This window comes from Malus domestica, chromosome 11 (assembly GCF_042453785.1).
Source record: "Malus domestica chromosome 11, GDT2T_hap1".
Lineage (NCBI taxonomy): Eukaryota > Viridiplantae > Streptophyta > Magnoliopsida > Rosales > Rosaceae > Malus > Malus domestica.
Window position 1 is genome coordinate 38,358,643 of NC_091671.1, and position 22,658 is coordinate 38,381,300.

The window sequence follows — 22,658 nt, forward strand, 5'->3', positions numbered from 1 at the left end:
GATCCATTTATTCAATTTGAAGCTCTGAAATGGCTCTGGAATAGATCTAGAATGGCTGTGAAAGGGCTAAGGGAAGAAGAAGAAACGAAAGGGTGTAATAGAGGTTTTTCAATTTTCGAAGGGTAAAAAAATATGTGATGATCTGATACTCTCTCTGAGAATGTGAAAAAATATCACGTGTGGCACACGGTTTTGAATCTTGATGAAACCACCATTATTTTTGTCTTGTCAAAAATTGTACAAGTTGTAAAAGTTGTCAGATACAGACACACACGCCATTATTTTTGTCTTGTAAAAAATTGTACAAGTTGTAAAAGTTGTAAAAGTTGTAAAAGTTGAATTATTTGGATGTTTTTTTTTCACACGCCACCACACACGCACACAGAGACCTCAGTCTCTGGATCCTTCTCTCTTCTCTCTTATCCCTTCTCCCACACACACGCACAAAGACCTTAGTCTCACGATCTTTCTCCCACATGGCCTTCTACTCCTCCCTCGCCTTCCTCCTCGTCCGCGACTTCCGCCTCGTCGATGCTGTTTCCATCTCCCGTGACCTCTACCTCAAGTCGATCATCCCCATCAGCACCCTTTACGCCCTTCGTAGTACTCCGTCAACGGCATCATCATCACCATCTAAACCTCGTCTTTCTCTCCCTTTCTCTCGGTGCAGCTAGGACAGTGGAACCCAGGAACTCTCCAGCGAGTTCTCTTGATCCTTCTCCAGTTAGGTAAGCCCCGGGTTACCTCAATTCATCTTGGATGTTGTGTGGTTAAGATATACTAAGTTTTATCTCATTTTTTTAACAAGGTTTTAGAACGAGATCGACCTGGGGGAAGGCACACCTAGCTCCGGCGAGGCCGTGAGTGTTGAGGAACTTTCCGAACACCTCCGACCGTTTCACGCCAAACGGAAGTTATAAAAACATTCATCTCGTCTTATATTTCATTTTGATACTTAGATCGGAGTCTAGGGTGCTCTTTTACAGTCGACCGGAGTTGTAGAAGCTCCGGCGTTCTTCTCCAATTCGCACCAGCCTAAAATATTGCGATATTTTGACGACAATTCAGTAGATAAGTGTGAAAATATCGCTCTCTCACAAAACTGATATTATCGGCGAAATATCACCTATAATATCGGCATTTCAGACCATGAGTAACGGAACATTTACCAATTGACATTCGATGAACGACACTGTTTTTGGGGGACGAAAATAAAATTAATTATATCACCCTCATACAAAGACACAACTATGCCGTATTTTAAGGTCAACAGGGTCATAATAGTCAAATTCTCTCTGCCTAGAACACTCAGAAACAAATACTTTAGAGTTTAGACAAATTAATTTTTTTTAATATTTTGGCTCCATTTTAATCAAGTGTGAACAAAAGATGGCATAATCTTTCCATAATTCTACACCTTAATGTTAGTCGTGGGTACCAAACAAGACATATTCCTTTTAAATATCTTGTCCTTTTAAAAAAAAACAATTGAATATGTATTGTCCTTTAAGAATTAAGAGGATCTTTGGTATGATATGAAATTTTTTTATTTTTTATTTTGTATTGCTTCAATTGGTTGGATTTAGGCCTCTACAACAACAACAACAACAACAACAAAGCCTTTTCCCACTAAGTGGGGTCGGCTATATGAATCCTAGAACGCCATTGCGCTCGGTTTTGTGTCATGCCCTCCGTTAGATCCAAGTACTCTAAGTCTTTTCTTAGAGTCTCTTCCAAAGTTTTCCTAGGTCTTCCTCTACCCCTTCGGCCCTGAACCTCTGTCCCGTAGTCACATCTTCGAACCGGAGCGTCAGTCGGCCTTCTTTGCACATGTCCAAATCACCAGAGCCGATTTTCTCTCATCTTTCCTACAATTTCGGCTACTCCTACTTTACCTCGGCTATCCTCATTCCCAATCTTATCCTTTCTCGTGTGCCCACACATCCCACGAAGCATCCTCATCTCCGCTACACCCATTTTGTGTACGTGTTGATGCTTCACCACCCAACATTCTCTGCCATACAACATCGCTGGCCTTATTGCCGTCCTATAAAATTTTCCCTTGAGCTTCAGTGGCCTACGACGGTCACACAACACGCCGGATGCACTCTTTCCATCCAGCTCGTATTCTATGGTTGAGATCTCCATCTAATTCTCCGTTCTCTTGCAAGATAGATCCTAGGTAACGAAAACGGTCGCTTTTTGTGATCTTCGCTAGATTGCTCCGGTCATTAGTGTGGATAAGTATATAAATGGATAGAGATAGGAAAGCAAACACAAGATGTACGTGGTTCACCCAGATTGGCTACGCCCACGGAATAGAAGAGTTCTCATTAATTGTGAAGGGTTTACACAAGTACATAGGTTCAAGCTCTCCTTTAGTGAGTACGAGTGAATGATTTAGTACAAATGACATTAGGAAATATTGTGGGATAATGATCTCGTAATCACGAAACTTCTAAGTATCGGAGTGTGGTGTCGTCTTGACTTGCCTTATCTGTCTCATAGGTAGATGTGGCATTTTCTCTGGAAGTACTCTTCCTCCATCCAGGGGTGGTATCTTTAACTGGTGGAGATGCACAAGGTAATGTACCAATTTCACTTGAAGCTTACTTGTAGTTTCAGGCTTGGTCAAGCGCGATACAAACCATGTAGTAGGAGTCCCCCAAGTCGCCGAGCTAGGGGGTCTGCTGAAAGAGGTGACAGACAAGGTAAGCAATCAGAGCTCCGACTGATTGTTCACCTTCTCCCCATCTTGCAGCAGCATGAAGGATAAAGAGAAGAAAAATGAGAAGAGATGATATGAGATACTTTTGCTTTTGAAGAAGTAACTTTCCACAGGCTTATTCTTGAACTGAGCTGGAGGGTTTTCTGGTTTCCTCCAGAGTATAAGGCCGACTGAAGAATTTGAGGGTCAAAACAAGTCCATCAAATCTAGAGTACGTTCCACCCTGCTGATATGGGATACTTTTGCTTTTGACAGAGTAATGGATGTATCGGCACGTGTGCTGTTACGCTTGTCTCCACATGCTTCCTTGTATCCTTCGCACTTGCCCTATCTGTTCCTCAAGCAGATGCGGAATCTTCCCTGGAAACATAAGATGATGAAGATGAGTACTCGAGAGCAATGCCAGGTAAGTAATCAGGTAAGGGGTTCCAGGCAGTCAGTTCCTGGCTGGAAGCTTGATTCCAAGTACTGACTGATTGCTCTCTTTCTCCTTGTCTTGCAGGTAAAAACAAGGCCAAAAGAAAAAACAGGGAAAAAGCATGATATGGGATACTCTTGCTTTTAACCCTGATGATATGAGATATTCTTGCTCTAGTATAGCTTGTTTGCAGAGGTATTATCGGGGGGAAAGAAAGCTGAATATTTCGAAAGGCTTTGTTGGGAGTGCCCTCTCAGATATGATGAAGGGTTGAGCATTTTTGCAGGTCTGCCTGTCCGTTGGGGATGGAGGTCGACATATATAGGAGTCTCCCTAACAACAAGTAGTAATGTTATTCCTTTACCCTGCTTGGTCATTGCACGGTAGTGGGAGCTGCCAGTTTCACATGTTTTAACTCTGTCAGAGCACTTTGAAAAAGTGGTCTGTGGTATCTGGCTCTCGAGATTCGGAGAACGATGCCTCTTCGATTTTTGAGAAAGCAATCATGCTGGGGGTCTGACTCTCGAGATTCGGAGAGCAGTGTCTCTTCGATTTTTGAGGAAGTAATCATGTTGGGAGTCTGGCTCTCGAGATTCGGAAGGCGGTGCCTCTTCGATTTTGGAGCAAGCAATCTTGTTGGGAGTGTTGTCTCGAATGTGAGTAAAGGTTGGACATGTTTGCTAGTCTACCTTGCCACGAAGCACAAAGGTTGACACACAGGGACTTTCCAATTATCCAGCAATGGTACTGTTCCTTTACCCTCTCTTCGATTTTGAGAAAGTAGTCATGTTGGGAGTCTGGCTCTCGAGATTCGGAGGACGGTGCCTCTTCGATTTTGGAGCAAGCAATCTTGTTGGGACTGTTTTCTCGAATGTGAGTAAAGGTTGGGCATGTTTGCTAGTCTACCTTGCCACGAAGCACAGAGGTTGACACACAGGGACTTTCCAATTATCCAGCAGTGGTACTGTTCCTTTACCCTTGTGGGTAATAATATGGTAGCTAGACCTTCAAAATTTATGTGTCTAAACTTTGTTAGTGCTGTTTCTTTGCTATTCTTTTACCTTTCTTGGTCAGAGCGATGTAGTGGGAGCTGCAAGCTTCACGTGCTCAACTTTGGCAGAGAACTTTGGCAAAGTGATCTGTGGTACCCATGAGTTATTGTTGCGTGTGGGAAGTGGGTGATTGAACAGTAAGATTCATGTGCTTTCTACTTCACCAGAAGTCTTCGACAAAATGCCCATAATTTCTGCAAAGCTGAGTGTGCGTGTGACAGGTGCTGACAAGGCTAGAAAAGTAGGTGCCTCTTCGATTTTTGAGATCGGCCCTCGTGGTCTCTGAGCAGCCCAGCTTTTGAGAAAGCGAGCGCCTCTTCGATTGATTCGGAGAACGGTGCCTCACCGATTTTTGAGAAAGCAATCATGCTGGGGGTCTGGCTCTCGAGATTCGGGGAGCAGTGTCTCTTCGATTTTTGAGAAAGTAATCATGTTGGGAGAGTGGCTCTCGAGATTCGGAGGGTGGTGCCTCTTCGATTTTGGAGCAAGCAATCTTGTTGGGAGTGTTTTCTCGAATGTGAGTAAAGGTTGGGCATGTTTGCTAGTCTACCTTGCCACGAAGCACAGAGGTTGACACACAGGGACTTTCCAATTATCCAGCAATGGTATTGTTCCTTTACCATCTCTTCGATTTTTAAGAAAGTAGTCATGTTGGGAGTCTGGCTCTTTAGATTCGGAGGACGGTGCCTCTTCGATTTTGGAGCAAGCAATCTTATTGGGAGTGTTTTCTCGAATGTGAGTAAAGGTTGGGCATGTTTGCTAGTCTACCTTGCCACGAAGCACAGAGGTTGACATACATGGACTTTCCAATTATCCAGTAGTGGTACTGTTCCTTTACCCTTGTGGGTAATAATATGGTAGCTAGACCTTCAAAATTTATGGGTCTAAACTTTGTTAGTTCTGTTTCTTTGCTATTCTTTTACCCTTCTTGGTCAGAGCGATGTAATGGGAGCTGCAAGCTTCACGTGCTCAACTTTGGCAGAGAACTTTGGCAAAGTTATCTGTGGTACCCATGAGCTATTGTTGCGTGTGGGAAGTGGGTGATTGAACAGTAAGATTCATGTGTTTTCTACTTCCCCAGAAGTCTTTGACAGAATGCCCATAATTTCCGCAAAGCTGAGTGTGCGTGTGACAGGTGCTGACAAGGCTGGAAAAGTAGGTGCTTCTTCGATTTCTGAGATCGGCCCTCGTGGTCTCTAGGGAGCCCAGCTTTTGAGAAAGCGAGCGCCTCTTCGATTTCTGAGATCGGCCTTCGTGGTCTTTGAGCAGCCCAACTTTTGAGAAAGCAAACGGCTCTTCGATTTCTGAGATCAACCCTCGTGATCTCTAAGCAGCCCAACTTTTGAGAAAGCAAACGCCTCTTCGATTTCTGAGCAGGCGCCTCTTTGATTTCTGAAGCTCCGTCGAGTGCAGATTTTTATAGAGGCTGGCATTAAGTTCCAAAGCACACTTGAATCTCCACCAGTAGAAGCTTCATTCTTGCACTTCTAATATCTTGATTTGTCCGACCTCTTCTCTCTTCAACACCTTTGAAAATGTCTGGCCCCTCCGACCGTCGTTTTGACTTGAACCTTGTTGAAGAGGCAGCCCCGCCTTCTCCAGACAACATATGGCGCCCATCCTTCGTCTCCCCAACTGGTCCTCTTACCGTTGGGGATTCCGTGATGAAGAATGATATGACCGCTGCGGTGGTGGCTAGGAACCTTCTCACTCCCAAAGATAACAGACTACTTTCCAAACGGTCTGATGAGTTAGCTGTTAAGGATTCGCTGGCTCTCAGTGTTCAGTGTGCAGGTTCTGTGTCTAATATGGCCCAACGCCTATTTGCTCGAACCCGCCAAGTTGAATCATTGGCGGCTGAAGTGATGAGTCTCAAACAGGAGATTATAGGGCTCAAGCATGAGAATAAACAGTTGCACCGGCTCGCACATGACTATGCTACAAACATGAAGAGGAAGCTTGACCAGATGAAGGAAACTGATGGTCAGGTTTTACTTGATCATCAGAGATTTGTGGGTTTGTTCCAAAGGCATTTATTGCCTTCGTCTTCTGGGGCTGTACCGCGTAATGAAGGCTCCCTCCGGTGCCTTCTCTTTCTGGGGCTCTACCGACTGCTGAGACTTCTCCTAAGCAACCTTTGTGAAGGCTCCCTCTTGTGTGTTTATTTTGACTCATGTATATGTACATATTTGTAGCTTATCGGGGATATCAATAAATAAGCTTTCCTTCATTTCAACGTATTGTGTTAAATACACCAAAGCCTTCTTCGCTAAGTTCTTTGAATTTTCTTTTGTTGAAGCTTGTATGTTGAAGCTTTCTGAGTGGAGCATGTAGGTTGGGGTAGTGTTCCCTTAATTTCCCGAGTGAGGAAAACTTCTTGGTTGGAGACTTGGAAAATCCAAGTCACTGAGTGGGATCGGCTATATGAATCTTAGAACGCCATTGTGCTCGATCCTGTGTCATGTCCTTCGTTAGATCCAAGTACTCTAAGTCTTTTCTTAGAGTCTCTTCCAAAGTTTTCCTAGGTCTTCCTCTACCCCTTCGGCCCTGAACCTCTGTCCCATAGTCGCATCTTCTAATCGGAGCGTCAGTAGGCCTTCTTTGCACATGTCCAAACCACCGTAACCGATTTTCTCTCATCTTTCCTTCAATTTCGGCTACTCCTACTTTACCCCGGATATCCTCATTCCTAATCTTATCCTTTCTCGTGTGCCCACACATCCAACGAAGCATCCTCATCTCCGCTACACCCATTTTGTGTACGTGTTGATGTTTCACCGCCCAACATTCTGTGCCATACAGCATCGCCGGCCTTATTGCCGTCCTATAAAATTTTCCCTTGAGCTTCAGTGGCATACGGCGGTCACACAACACGCCGGATGCACTCTTCCACTTCATCCATCCAGCTTGTATTCTATGGTTGATTTAGGCCTCTAAATATGTATTATTACTTGTCAAGCTTGAATTACCAAGCTGAGCTCAACTCTATCTCAAGTCACTTGTAAAAACTTTAGAAGTTGTTTATGAGCTTTACAAGCCAAACATACCAATGTTCAAGATTAACTTGTTTCTTAATCAAACTGAACTAGGCTTCGCTTGGTTCTTTCACGAGCCAAACTATGACGAGCAAAACATAAGTCAAACTTGGTGCGAGTCAAATTGTTTTGAGCCAACCCTAAACATTCATAAAAGGGTGCGTTTGGTACGTGGGACGGGACAGGACGGAACAGGACGAGGCGTTCCATCCCGCGTTTGGTGTGCCAAAAATGGGTGGAACAGGCTGTTCCACGGGACAGATTTTGGGTGTTTTTGCGTCCCGCCTCCCCCCTGGAACGGGTTTGTTCCACGTGTGTGGAACACAATGTTTTACCATTTTAAGACAAATATACCCCATGTCTTTTTCAAAAATTACACCTTCGTTCCGTCCCGTCCCGTCTCGTCTGCGTACCAAACGCACCCTTAGTGCCCATTTGGTGGGCAATATAGGATTGTGCTTAGGGATTAGATTAGATTGTCAGAGACTTGTAATACGGTACTTGTAACTCATGTATAAGGATATGTTAAATAACTCACTATGTTATGGATCCACAATCTATCTTGTCCGATCATGTCCATCTCAAATTTTAACACAAATTATCTCATCTAGCTGACCAAACAGAATTTTAAAGTTTAGACAAATGAAATTATTTTTATTTTTTAACTTCCGGGTCCATTTTAATCAAGTGTAAACAAAAATGGCATAATCTTTCCATAATTCCTGTACACTTAATTGTAGTGGTAGGTAGCAAACAAGACATGTTCCTTTCCCTTAAAGGGATTTTTGTATGATATGAAATTTTAAAAACATGGTTTAGATGGTCCATATGCTTTTGTCTACTCAATTTACAAAAACTTGAAATTATTGTTTGCATATAATTGAACACAAAATACGTACAAATACAATTCTTCATTTGCAATGCCTTTCTTTTCCCAGGTTGAGATCCTCTTCGGATATCTTCCTTTGGAGCCAGGAGATTAAACAATCATGGATCACACATTCATCACTTTCTTTGCATTTAATGCGCCAAATACACAGATTTGGTTGGCACATGGCAACGAAATGATCCTTGTGCAGGTCCACTTGTGCCCTTCCTAGGGACAACACGACTAAGCGCCTAGCTCAACCCTGGATCAATGGGAACCCAGTACTCAAACACTATCTATCAGCCTTTATGTCCCTTCCATAGACTTGTTTCCTCGTCTAACCATCATGTAGTTTGGAGTCGATGTCTGAATAGGTACACACTTTATTTTCCTAGGTCTTCATGCCACAATGCTATTAGTGGCCAACTTGACCCTTAGTGGTCGGAATGTACTTTTATGGGGAAGCGCTTGGCTTGATAGCCGACAAGACACCAGGAGGGCATAGGTTCAAGAGCACTCGACTTCGTCCTGCCGAGTTCATCAGGCTCTAACCTTCCTTTGGGCCGATGTTCGTTCAGGCTTGTGTTCTTCTGAGCTTGTTGGGGTAAAAAAGGACCGTGTTAACTTGAATGGAGAGGTAACTTGTAATTAAGATTGATAAAAAAAATTAACCATATAAGAACTCAAATTCATGAGTAAATCCTCTAAATCACAAAATTATAAGGTTATTTTTTGTTTTTATAATAAAGCATTCAGTCTTGGGCTAAAAAATTGGATTCAGACATTCCATGCGGGCTTTATGTTTAATCTACAGCAACATGGGGATAATTTTGGGCCCAATGTTACAACTTCCTACATATTCCCTCGTGTAATTTATACCCTTTGCATTTGAGCTGCGAGAAGCAACCAGTGAACAAACTTGCATCCAAAATTCTTCTTCTTCTTCCCTGCATAAAAACCAGAAACCCATGAAGAAAAAAGTCTACCCCTCCCCCAAAAAGCGCAACTTGTTATACGACGTCGTCGCATCATCTTCTTCCATGCCGCCGAAGAAGCTCCGGAGACTCCCCCACGTGTTCGCCAGCGTTCTCGAGCTCCCCTTCCACTCAAACGCCGACGTTTCCGTCCAAGAAACCTCCGACTCTTTCATTTTCTCAGTCGCCATGCCCGTGCATGTGACCACACCCACCACCGCGCGACCAGTTATTGGCGACCGCGTTGCTGTCCAAGCCCACACGATAGAGATTTATCCCGGGGTGACAAAGACTGTGATAAGGAAAACGGAAGGCGGTGATTTGTGGAGGTTGGACGAAGGAGTAGTAGACGATCTTGATCTCTGGAGGTATCGGCTGCCGGCATCGACGAGACCGGAGTTGGCCAGGGCCACGTGTACTAGGGAAGAACTGGTTGTGACAGTTCCAAAGGACCATGTTCATGATCGTTATGATCGTAATAAGCAAGGTGTAGAAGAAGAGGTTTTGGGTGAAGAAAATGGGAGGCATATTATTGTACAATAATTAATATTTCTCTTTCAACTTGGAATATCTTGCTAATAATGCATATGAACATTTTGAGAACAATTTCAGAATTATTTGCTAGTTGCTATAACATATTGCGCATAAGAATAATGTTGAAAGAGTAATTTTAAGGAGACTAAATTTAGTCTACCTAGCTACTCATGTTGAAATATTCATGTGTGATGAGTTTCTAAATTATCTTCATACAAGCATGTGGGGACATGAAACAAATCATAGTATGAATAGTAGGCTCTGTGGGGAGAGATTTTCTCTAATTGTATAATAACATATAGCTTACTGTCCCGTGTTTTGAGCACATAAAAATCTCTCGCTCTATGGGAGTGTTCGTCCCATGTTGGAAATTTCGTGAAGTTAGATCTTTTTAATATTAAATTGATTGAGGCCCTTTGTATATACATTACACATTGAATTACTACATCAGCGGTTAAGTTGGGAGATATTAATGTCGATATATCGATTGGTAGTGAACCAGTGAATTGTCTGTAAAATTTTGATTGTCTCATAAAATTACGTAGCATTAAATACACAAGCATTTGATGATTTGAATTACGGGATTACAAAAGAAAATGATATGGATAACAAGGGAACCACTACAATAGAAAATAATCTTTAGGTTGAGAACTAATGTACTACTTGATCGGAAGAACTATGCTCCTTTGGGCAGCGGCACAATAGAAATAAGGGTGAAGTGTCGATTTAGTCCCTAAACTATCACAATCTGAATTATTATTTTTTGGTAAAATAAATCCCTAAATTCAATAAAATTGCTAATTTCATCTCTACTATTATATTCAAAGCTATTTTATCTAATTTTTCGTCAACTTAAGTAACTTGACATATTTTAAAGTGCAATACCGTCATTTTCTCACATATAAGCCCTTAACATTTCATATAGGTTGCGAATCTAATTAACCTTCAAAGTTAACTCCATACACTATTTCTTTATGAAAATTATCAATCTACCATTCAATGTGTACCACATGTAAGTAACGTAACTTAAATTGACGGAAAATTGAATATCGTAGCTTCAAATCTAATATTAGGGATGTAATTGGCAAGTTTTTATAATTTAATGACTGATTTTTCTGAAAAAATAATTGAGGGACTTAATTTTCACTTAGGTGATAATTCATGAACTAAATTGGTAGTTCATCCTAAAAATAATAATTCAAACAAATCTAAATCATCCATTTCTCATAACATTTAATGCTACGTGGCATGAAAGAACTTTCTCGTCACCTACACAAGAATACAAAAATAGACAATATGGGCAAAGTAGAGACTACAACAATATTTAAATTGTCGCTTTATTATCAATGAAGGTGATTGATCACATAGACAAACTTAGCAAAACAATGTGGTCAGGTTACAGTAGGAGTAATATTATTTTGAGTAAGTATATAAAATCAACACGATTTACCAACACATTTGATGTAGTTACAGATCCACAACTTTTAACAGTATAAATTTTTTGTATCTAAATAGTTTAATGTATTATTTTATTTTCTCACAATAGTCTTTAAAATTCACTTTCATAGTCATAAACATTTAAAGCATCGTTTTGAAGGAAAAAAACTTAGAAAAAATGTTATTACGATGTACAAAAACTTGGTTAATTTACCCTCTAATTACGTCCGGATGTTCATGTGCTCGGTTACATTTGCCTGTATATGTCCCATGACAACCTTCCTCCTTATCTTTCGTTTCGCTTTTCTTTGGATCGATGCCGATGGATCGAATATTAAAAAGGTATATCATCCAAAAGGTTTGTATTTTTCTTACATATAGAATATGGATTTGATTGCTATGAAAGTTGTGGACCTAAATTTGGCTTCCTTACATCCACCTTCTGCATGCCACGCCCTTCGAAATGACACATCCATTCTTGTTGAATTGACAGGGAATAACAAATGTGGGCATTACCTTTTCTCAAGTAGGCTACGCTAAGTGGAATAGACCTCCACTTTCATGATTTCATATATATTTAACAAAATTCTCTTTTCTCCATCACATTTTAACTTTATTTTTGGATGCCGATGAAGTTAGTGGAACTTTGTATCATTCAATTTCATGATTTCATATATATATTTAACAAAATTCTCTTTTCTCCATCACATTTTAACTTTATTTTTGGATGCCGATGAAGTTAGTGGAACTTTGTATCATTCAACACTTTTACTCGAGGTCCTGGAAATATTTGTTTGCAAAACCCAAATCCCAAATCCAAAATTTTGTACTCTAAATAATTAAGATTCGGTCAAGAGCCCAATTTCATATTGAAACAAGTCAAATATTTCTTTGAATTGGCAATCAAATTGTTGCGTCGTATTATAAATTCACTCGTAATATATTAATAATGTTGTTTCTTACTATTTGGCCACGTTTACTGATATGAAATATGAATATGATGAAATTAGAATGAGAAAGAATTAGATTATGAAGGAATCAAAATGAGTATGAAATGGAATGAGACACTCTTATTGTCCTGTTTACTAGCGAGGAATCATAATAGAAATTAGTTTGATTACTGAAATCTTTTTGGAGAAAGTAAAATATTTTACCTACTCAATAATTTTTATTACTTGATGCAAGTAACCAAACGAAGAATAGGAAGTTCTGTACATTAGACGTTGAGTAAGAAAATAGTATTGTAATAGTATCATTAACTTATATTATGATATGTCTATTATTAACAACACATGGTGTATGAAGGTCAAGCTAAAACATTCAGAACAAAATGTTACTAGCGTTAGCCTGGTAGTGAAGTAATAAATAGGAGTAAGTTAGAGACCCAAAATGCTAAACTCTGTTTGTATCAAAAATGAAAATACATTCAAAGTAAATACACTCCTACTGGGGATGTGATTGTGTCCATCTCAAGAAAAAAACCTTCAAATCGGTGGCAAAGGTGAGATCAGCCACATGGTGCAACTAGGCAGTGTCCACCACTGTGTAGAACTCCCCTTGCGACCCGGTTTTACCGGGATCTTGTGCTGTTTTGGGGCTCAATGTAAATGGAAGACCAACTTACAGTTTATCTTAGCCGTGGTGTTTCGGTTTCTAATTCATTGTCAATGTCATTGTGACGTTTTTTTTTGGTTCATCTCCATTGTGACGTTTTGGTTCCGAGTTCATTTATGTGGAGGAGAAAAAGAAATACACAATGTATAACTAAACCAGAATGCATCGATCGTGTCATTCGTAATACATATCTCAAAAGTATAAGACGTTATGTATTTTATTTTCACTCACTAGATTTTGTAGTAAGTTAGTAACCCTCCAACTTGTTTAAGAGCTGCCCTAACCGACTATACCCAAGGAGATTTTTTTTTTTAATATGCCCAGAATTCAGAATGGTATATTATATTTTATTATACAAATGAAAAAATTATATTTTTTAAGTATTTATCTACTTATATAACGGATATGGCGTATGTATCACTAGTCCAGACATATTAAAATTTCTCTCCTACCCAAGGCCAACAATAACACGCGTCAAAGGTCTAGTAGTTTAACGCTGAACACCGACCGAAGTTCAAGTGTCGCCGGATATCGTGTCCAACTTTAGACATAGCGTCCACCTGTGAGCTTCCTCGTTCTCCATCCACCACCTGTAAATTTGAACCCTGCGGTCCAATTCTCACTTTATCCCATCCTCAACAAATTTCATATATATTTAGTCAAATATTTTGCTTAATTTGGACCGTACGTATACTTGCACTACTGTTAAAAACATTCCACCCTAATCGGTATTATTCAAGCCCAAAAACATGAACCAGGAACAGCCACAAAGACACCGACCGGACCAGTCCACGGTTGCGGAACCCATCAAATACGGAGACGTCTTCAATGTCTCCGGCGAATTAGCCTACAGGCCCGTCGCACCCCGCCACGCTGCCACCCCGCCACGCTGCCACTGCCCAAGCTGCTGAAAACCTAGTGCTTGGAGAGAATATGAGGGGTGGGCCAGCTGCTGTCAGTCGGCAGCTAGACACAACGAGGGCTTTGGCCTTGTTGGTCACCGCGACGCCACTAAAGTCGCCCGAGAGGAAGGCGTCACCGTTACTGATGAAACAATTAATCCCGATGGCAACCGCGTTGTCACTGAAAAAGTTGCTGGACGGGTATATATTTTTTCTAGCCGAACTTGTTACATATTGAAAGTGAGGTTTGATGATAAATTAAAAGAAAAATTAATGAAAATGGTTTGAAAACTTTGAATTTTAATCAAAATGACAAAAATGTGTTGTAAGTGAATAGTATAAGAGTAACTTTTTAGAGTAAAAATATCATTTTTAATTAAAATGAATAGTACCGAAAATGTTTTTTTAAAACTTGTTAAATTAAATACTATATAAAGTAGTACTATTCCTTACGAGCTCATGCCTCTTAATTCTATGATTTGAGATTCACTCTCCGCAAGTAGTACATGAGGTCATATGACATTACATATTGAGATTCCAATACCATTGTACTGAGATCTTATTATGTGGGTCGTTAAGCTTAACCTACTATTTTTGTGTTTATCGCTCAACTCTTTATAAGCACACTTAACAAGCATATGTTACGTTTTATAATTATGGGATTCACTCGTAGCATATAATTCATAACTTTAATAAACTTTGTACGTATACTTCCCGTTATATATTTGACATGGTATGTTTTGCGCCCATCAATCGAACACCGTATTCTTTAAAATATACTAATTGAAACATCTAATTGATAATGAACTAAAACAATGATAGTCAGCGTTTTATGTATATGTATGTGACTGTATATATTGGTTGCCTTCTTTTGAAGGTTGTGGCACAATATGTGGAGCCACCGGTGCCAGTTGCATCTCCAGGAGAAGCGCTTGATCGAGATGCAATTACAATTGGTGAAGCGCTGGAGACCAGTGCTCTGTCAGCAGGAGACAAACCGATTGAACAAAGTGACGCCGCTGCAAAACACAGGCGGCTGAAATGAGAGCCACTGGACGCAACGAGATAGCACCCGGCGGTGTGGCGGCTGTAGCTCAGTATGCAGCTTCTGTTAACCTGCGCGACGTCAATAAAACGAAACTTGGTGATGTGTTAGAGGTACAGATTATGTTAACATTTAATATAATACATCAATAATTATGTTTAACATTCTAGGGTTTTTAATTCTTTTAATTGTTTTTTTTTTCTGAAAATAATGCAGGATGCAACTCAGAAGTTGCCTGCGGACAAACCTGTGACTAGAGAGGATGCAAGGGCGGTGATAGGAGCGGAGATACGGAACAGTCCGAATATGGCCACTACTCCAGGCGGAGGTGCTGAATCGCTCGCGGCAGCGGCTAGGCTAACCAGAAGTGGGAATAAACGTATGAAGACTATTTCATTATGTACATATATGCATGCATGTTAGAATTTGGGCACAAGAATATGGGTTGAAAGTTTTTGCGTGTATAAGTCGTGTTACTTTTGTTGTAGTACTATGTTTCTACATGGACATAAAAAATCCCTTGTAACGTAAATATCTCGTTTAATGTAACTTGTTTCGTTCGTTTTGTTAATTTCTAACTTTATGTTGTTTGGTGGTAAAATGCAAAACTAGTGTCTTCTACATTGCATAATACCAGTTTCCTTAGGGTACATACGTTTATACTCTTGTTCATATTGGTATATCTGACAACTAAGCACATTATTTTAGTTGACTATTTAGGTTTAAGACGTGATTTTTGTTGGTAAGGATATTGTTCTAGTCAACATCACTGTCCACGTTCACGTTGATTCGGCCTGGACATAGAGAAGTCGAAGAGGATTTGAAGTATGGACATCTAGATCCCCTAGAAGTTGGCCCAATCTATAGGAGAAATTTTTTATTGTAACGGGAATACGGGTGGTACACTACGTGTTTTTATGTGAGTGGTGGGAAATTTTATTTTTGGGTAAATATCAGTTTACTACCCTCAAGTTTCGTGATTTTCAACATTTAGTATGAGAAGTTTTTTCGTTTCAGAGTCATACCTAAAGTGTTAATTTTGGGACAGTCTCATACATCCGTTAGTTTAGCTATTAAGTCTTCCGTTAACTGATGACGTTACGTCCATATGAATAATGACTGAGCGGCACGTGTCATTAAGGGATCCACATGAAAATTAAAAATTCAAAAAGAAAATTATTTAAAAGAAAAAAAATATAAAAATAAAACCAAATCCCCACCCATGCCCACTCACCCGTCTTCGGCTCCCCCTTTTCTCTCCCCCATTTTTATCCCCCCTTCTCCACAACCACCACCTCTTCCACCATTCCTCTCCTAACCTCACCGTCATCTTCCTCCTCCTTATCTTGCACCCCAACCCAAACCCAAACCCCCACCCTCATCCTCCTTATCTTACACCCTAGCAACAACACCACCACTAGTCGTTGCTCGGTACTTTATTCCTCAGTCCATGGCCCAACAACTCCCACCACACTCTCACTCACTCTGAGCTATGCACGTCACCGGTTCCTCACCTACTTTTCTCGACAAACTCGTCAGATGACTCGACTTCGTGGTCGTCTCGATCTACTCACCGGCTGGTTCACCCAGTTCATCCAGCTCCGAGACATTACCCGTATTGACATCTCTGGTTCCGTGTTCCTCGGGTTTTGGATCTGTCGTCTTCAATTCGTCAAACGACCGGCCATCACGCGACTGCATGAGGGTGTTGCAGGTGCAGAAGCCAGGTATTTGTCTACCACGCGCTGCGACTGCACGAGGATCGATTGCACCTTCTTCGAGCCAATGGTGGTGGTGCGGTTGCTGGGGTGTAGGATAAGGAGGAGGAGGGTGGGGGTTATGATGGATGTGCAGAGGTTGCGGTCAATTTTTCGAGATTTGCTGTCAAATCTGCAGGGAGAGTGAGAAAAAGTGATTAACAGTGGGGGAATATGGGGGGTGGAGGAAGGTGGTGGTTGCGTACAGAGAAACGGGGCCATCAAAGAGGATGAGGGTTGAGTGGGTGGAGTTGAAGAGGGTGGGGGAAGGATGGATGTGCAGAGGTTAGGTAGGTGCAAAGAAGAGAAGGGAGAGAGAAGGGATGGGGGTCGGGGTGGGGAAGACGATAGGGTTTTGGGTTTTTTATTTTTATTTTATTTTACTTTTATTTAATTAATTATTTTAATATTTTTTAATAACACGTGACACTCAATCATTGTCCATATGAATATCACGTCATCAGTTAACGGAAGACTTAACAGCCAGACTAACGAATGTTTGAGACTGTTCCAAAATTCACACTTTAGGTATGACTTTGGGACGAAAAAAACTTCATTTACTAAATGTTGAAAACCACGAAACTTAAGGGTTGTAAACTATTTACCCCTTATTTTTTAAGTTATTAACTTTTTAACACACATATTCTATCATTTATATAATGACTACCACTTCGTGTGCCCGTCACACTAAAAAATCTCTCAATCTATAGTGGTGTACCGTGCCCATTAACAGCCAGACTAACGAATGTTTGAGACTGTTCCAAAATTCACACTTTAGGTATGACTCTGGGACGAAAAAAACTTCATTTACTAAATGTTGAAAACCACGAAACTTAAGGGTAGTAAACTATTTACCCCTGATTTTTTACGTTATTAACTTTTTAACACACATATTCTATCATTTGTATAATGACTACCACTTCGTGTGCCTGTCACACTAAAAAATCTCTCAATCTATAGTGGTGTACCGTGCCCAGTAACCTCTTATTCCCAGAGAACAAGGAAACAAAAGAAAAAGGAAAATTTGTAATGCACCGAGGTGGATACACTTTAGCTACACAAAGCCAAGTTCAGCACTTCTGGCAGAAGATTGGTTCATCCTGTAGGTGTGGCAGCAAATAGTAGTGATTCTGATATGAATATTTTATTATAAACCAAATAACTTCGGAGGATAATGTAATACAGATAACTTGCAACTAATTGTACTTTTGGTTGAGGAACTTTCTCTTGCGGTTGCCCGTTACATATGGCTTGGTTGGCTGGTGGTATTTGGCTACACAAACCTGATCCAGCAGACATCCATGGTACAACTAAGATCTAAAGATCTTGTATGCTTAAAGAGCCTCCTCTGAAATTGCATGACTTCTAATCTTCTTGTGCTTCCCTCCTTGCCCTCCACAATCCATAGTTGGTGGAAGGAGAGGAACTTTATAGGTATACTGATATTGTACGTCTTGTCTTAATAATGAAAGAAGATAAACTTCATGATACTAATAATAGTATGGTGTGCCAACCAACACTGAAAAATACAATTACATATACATACATACATACATATATATATATATATATATATATATATTTCTTATCATATAACTTGCTCATAATAACAAAATTCTAAGTGCGTATAAATTATTGAATGCCTCGTGTCAAATAGGCTTAGTATATTATTTATTCTAGCTTACTTACAAGTTGCAAGTACATTATTAAGAAATAATATCCTATTGATCACAACGGATGGTGATTCTCATCTCTTTCATTTTCTCTCTTCTCCTCTTGATTTTTTTTTTCTTCTTTCTCTTTTCATGAAATAAAATCTTAAGCGTCCAAATAAAAATTAAAATAAAAAAATAAAAAGGTAGGAGAGATATCTTGTTTGACTGAAAGGGATCATCTTCGTATCTCTTCCATCAAATTCATTAATTTAGACTCTTGAAATTTAATCTAACAGATAAATATATTGAGCTTTTTATAAAAAAGGAAAACTAATAAAAATGGCTTGAAAACTTTGAGTTTTAATGATAAGGACAAAATATGCTTTTCGTTAAAGTTCATTTTTAAAAATTATAATAATTTTAGCAATGTAATCAAATTTCAAATTTCCAAATTGATGAATTTAGTAGATTTGATGAAAAAAAAAATCGAAGAGGATCCCTTTCCTTGTCCGACCACACCACCTCATGCGGTCAGAATGCAGAAAGGAAAGACAGTTTGTTTCAATCTATCGTGTTTCAACAGAAGAGGGGTTCATATCAATTAATTTGACTTGACAGATAATAAATTATATTTATAACCTAATTGGTCTGACAGAAGTAAGATTATGTGTGTACGTAATTTGATGGAAATTAACCACAGTTAAATCTAATGTACATTAGGTAAAATGGGGTAAATTCTTGGAGGCGAAATACACGTGTGGCAAGTCCTGCTAGACTCACTTTAGGAGCGACTCTGGCTAGCAAATCTCTATCAATGAACCCTTCCCGGAACTCTGAAAATAAATACATGAGATCGAAGAAATTTAAGCATGTAGTCAGTTGTCCTACTCGTGGAAGGTAAGGCATTTATGAGATTTATTAAATAAAAAAGAATGCCAAATATCAACATTCGAGCAAAATAATTAACTAATCTAATAAAAGGTAACTACTCTATAAGAGATGAAACGGTTTTTTATTGTATAACTTCTACGAAGATACATTATAAATAAGTTAATAAACTCAACTCAATCTCCAAGAAGAAATGCAAGCATTATCCCCAGTAATGTAACTAGTAATTAACTTTAGCCTCATGTGATGTTGATCTTTCAGTACAATACACTGGTAGTTTTGTTCTCTAGCAGTGCAATGTCCTCCTCTTGCATAGAAAAATAGTAAAAGTAGATATATATTCTTTTTAGACACAACTTTTCTGTGTTGCATGCATCAATCATCGTGGATCTTCATGTGCAGGCCACGCATAGATTTGCACTTTGCACCACACCCACGAAACAGAAGCTAATAATTCAATTTGGATCGGATTCATACGGTATCGATTTGACAAGAGGAAATAGCTAGCTAGTTTTCTTCTTGTTCGTAGAAAGGGGGTTGAATAAAATGTAGATTGCTACCAGAAAAATGGAGATAGGGTTTTGAAACACTAATTGAAGCAAAACGTTAGTTGGCTCTGTGACTAAATGGGTCACCCACCACCCCCACCATGTGCAATATGCATGATGTCTGCCCTATTCTGAGATTTGGTTTGGAATTGGACCATTCTTTACACCCATATGTAAGTCCATACCTACCGATTTCCCTCCTCAAAATCCTCACCTTCACTCAATATTTTTCTTCAAACTTAGCACCAAAACTAGATAATTAATTATAACATTATAACATCTGAACATCACGAGTCTTTTCTTAACTGGAATTCCGATCTCTTGTAGCAAAAACGAGATAAACAAGACCTTGTAGGGATCTTGTATTTATCGCATGGGACCTCCACATTTTAAGACAAAAAGGAGAGAAACAATGGAATATATAGGATGGTGTTATCCACACATTTATTTTTACTTCTTACACACCCTCACAGTTATGCGACTACAAAAGATATGCATCAGTTAAACCGGTTTGCCCAAATTATGCAGTTCCGCTTGCAAAGAAAGTTTGAATGTCCTCGTTTAAACCAAAGCAGTTTAATACATGTGAAAATTGTATATAGAGTCAAACTATACATGTCACACATGACATATTTACATCGAAAGAACATTACTACGTGATAAAGCAACAGAGAAAGAAAATAGAAAAAAAAATTGAGGCTTTGTTTCGGGAATTTTGCTGCATAAATGGGACCCCGTAGTGTGAGAGGTCCTAATTGGAAGATCAAAAAAGTGCTAAGGAAATCCAAGCGTTGTTGATCAATCTCTTTCTTCATCAATCTTTAATGGTGACAGTTCAGAAATATTGTAATTGCGCACGGACGAAGAAGCAGAGGTATGTAGATAATCTGAGTTATCTCAACTTGAAACATATAATTTCTCCCATCCCATGATTTGAAAGCTCCCTCTAGTTTCAGTACATGCAGCCTACTCCTCCTCCATCTTCCTTAAATACCTCTATCATAATTTCACGCTGTTTACGTAACTACTTACGTACGAATTACAATATTAATGGATAGACGGTAATACTAAAAATATTATATTTGTAAATTAAATTTTAGAAATTAAAGGACATAGAAGTTAATAATTGATTTATTATTTAAGTGTTGATAATTGTGTTCATTTTTATTGGTAACATATAATTTAATTTGCAAATTTAGTCTTCCTACATACAAAATGATTGATGTTTCACGAGTCTATATTAACAAGTAAGTAGACATATTATAACGTGAAATGTTACATGATAGTATCATGGTCACACAAAATATTTACTCCGATTTCAATGCAAGAAAAACACCAAACTACTAAAATGTACTTGATAAAAGGAATGGGAAAGTATGATTATTATCTAAGGTTTTACATTAACTCTCTAAGAAATTACTGAACATTCGTACTCTTGACTGTTTAATAGATAATTTGTGTTTAATATGAATCTAATGGTTAGACACATATTAAACGTGACATAAGTTATAACAATTTGTGTTCCGAGTTACAATTGAGTTCACTTTACAAAAAAATTTAGTGTACTCGGAACACAACATGTAATTTAGTAACATGTTGCGGATAAATGAAAAAATCTCCCAAGTTAACAGTCTCCTTACGGCTGTCCAGTCGCGGTTTTCAAACCAAACTACAAGTTACATCGCCACTAAGACACTCTATATAGAAATACTGACTTCGAACATTGCTCACACACACGTTCTCTCTCTCTCTCTCTCTCTCTCTCTCTCTCTCTCTCTCTCTCTCTGTGCAGTCGCTGCTTCTAATTTGTGAGAAAAAATGGCAAACACATTGGGAAGAAACCTAAATCTCTGCTTCACAAAGATCCGACGGCCACCAATGGGTACAACCCTAGATGACGACGCTCACGGCCGTCCATTACCAACCGCCACCGCATCCACATCCACGTCATCAACGTCCATGATTAAGAACTTTAACTCCCTCTACGATGACCAGTCCACGTCCACCTCAAAATCCCTCAGCTCCTCCCTCCTCTCCACCTCCAACGACTACTCCGACACAGAGGCCCCCGCTCCCGACTTTGCTACCGCCTTTGCCTCCCGACGCTTCTTCTTCTCCTCTCCCGGCCGATCCAACTCCATAGTTGACCAATCATCATTCGTCGCCACGTCATCCTCGTCCAAAACATCAGCCTCCGAGCCCGAAGACCGCACGCTCTTCATCAACCACAGCGTGGCGATCCCCACATTCTCCCCGGATCCCTACCGCGACTTCCGTCTGTCCATGCAGGAGATGGTGGAGGCGCGTGAGAGAACGCCAGACTCGGAGGACGTGAAGAAGAAATCCAACTGGGAGTTTTTGCATGAGCTCCTCCTGTGCTATCTTGCACTGAACCCTAAGAGCACCCACAAGTTTATTATCGGCGCTTTCGCTGATCTTCTTGTCAGCCTCATGCCGTCTCCCGCCGGAGGCTCCCGCATTGAATTAGAACCGGAGTTCACGGCCGGCGTTTGTGAGATTTCACGGTGCATCTAGTTAGTAATTAGACGTTTATAATATTGACGTCAATATTTGTCAATATTTGTTCATATGTATGTATGTATAATATTTAATTAAGTCGATCGGTCCATCTTTTTGTTTTTGGATTCAAGCACATCGACAAATCTTATGGTATCTTGTCCCTCATCTTCTTCTTCTCCAGTATCTGGTCCTTGTCCTTGTTTCGTGGCTTAGCTGTTTTTCAGCTCTATATAATATACATGACGAGTTGTAAAATTTTAATAAAAAATAGAACTGAAGCTTTTTAGAGGCGGATGCATGAAATATTATTGGTCTCTCAGATTACCATTTTATTCACTTGCATTTATGGATAGTCTTTTACATTCATTCTTTTTTTTCTTTGTAATCATAATCAACAAACAAGCTAAAGGTAAATAATATTAAGATTAGACTGTAAATTAAAATTTTCGACCAACTCAAATTATAAAGAAGTACAAAAATAATAATAATAGGAGATGAAATGTGCGACAAGCAGCACAAATGCTGCGCACAAAACATCTCCTGTGCTATGTATGCCCAAATCCAAGCATGCCCTGCTGCCCAACAGTCTAGGCTCCTCTCCAAAGCGTTTTATCAAGCAGTTAGAGGCATATAAAAAGGCAACTTCAAGCATAAAGGGGTTGTACCCAAGTTATCTATGGAGA

At 39.7% G+C, this 22,658-nt stretch overlaps 2 protein-coding genes and 1 pseudogene across 2 annotated transcripts; all 3 read left to right on the forward strand.

The window, feature by feature from the left end:
* Window positions 1-9,069: 9,069 nt before the first annotated feature.
* On the forward strand, window positions 9,070-9,618 carry LOC103449049 (uncharacterized). Its single transcript, XM_008388324.1, has one exon. The coding sequence runs from the start codon at window positions 9,070-9,072 to the stop codon at window positions 9,616-9,618; it is 549 nt and encodes a 182-aa protein (XP_008386546.1).
* A 3,511-nt stretch (window positions 9,619-13,129) lies between these two features.
* LOC103448987 (late embryogenesis abundant protein D-34-like) lies at window positions 13,130-15,185 on the forward strand (annotated as a pseudogene).
* Window positions 15,186-20,981: 5,796 nt separating this feature from the next.
* LOC103449048 (transcription repressor OFP12-like) lies at window positions 20,982-22,278 on the forward strand. The gene has a single exon (XM_008388322.3). The coding sequence runs from the start codon at window positions 21,274-21,276 to the stop codon at window positions 21,988-21,990; it is 717 nt and encodes a 238-aa protein (XP_008386544.1). The 5' UTR covers window positions 20,982-21,273; the 3' UTR covers window positions 21,991-22,278.
* Window positions 22,279-22,658: the final 380 nt, after the last annotated feature.

Coding starts and splice junctions, on each gene's coding strand:
- LOC103449048 (XM_008388322.3), top strand. CDS start 21,274: ATGGCAAACACATTGGGAAGAAACCTAAATCTCTGCTTCACAAAGATC.
- LOC103449049 (XM_008388324.1), top strand. CDS start 9,070: ATGAAGAAAAAAGTCTACCCCTCCCCCAAAAAGCGCAACTTGTTATAC.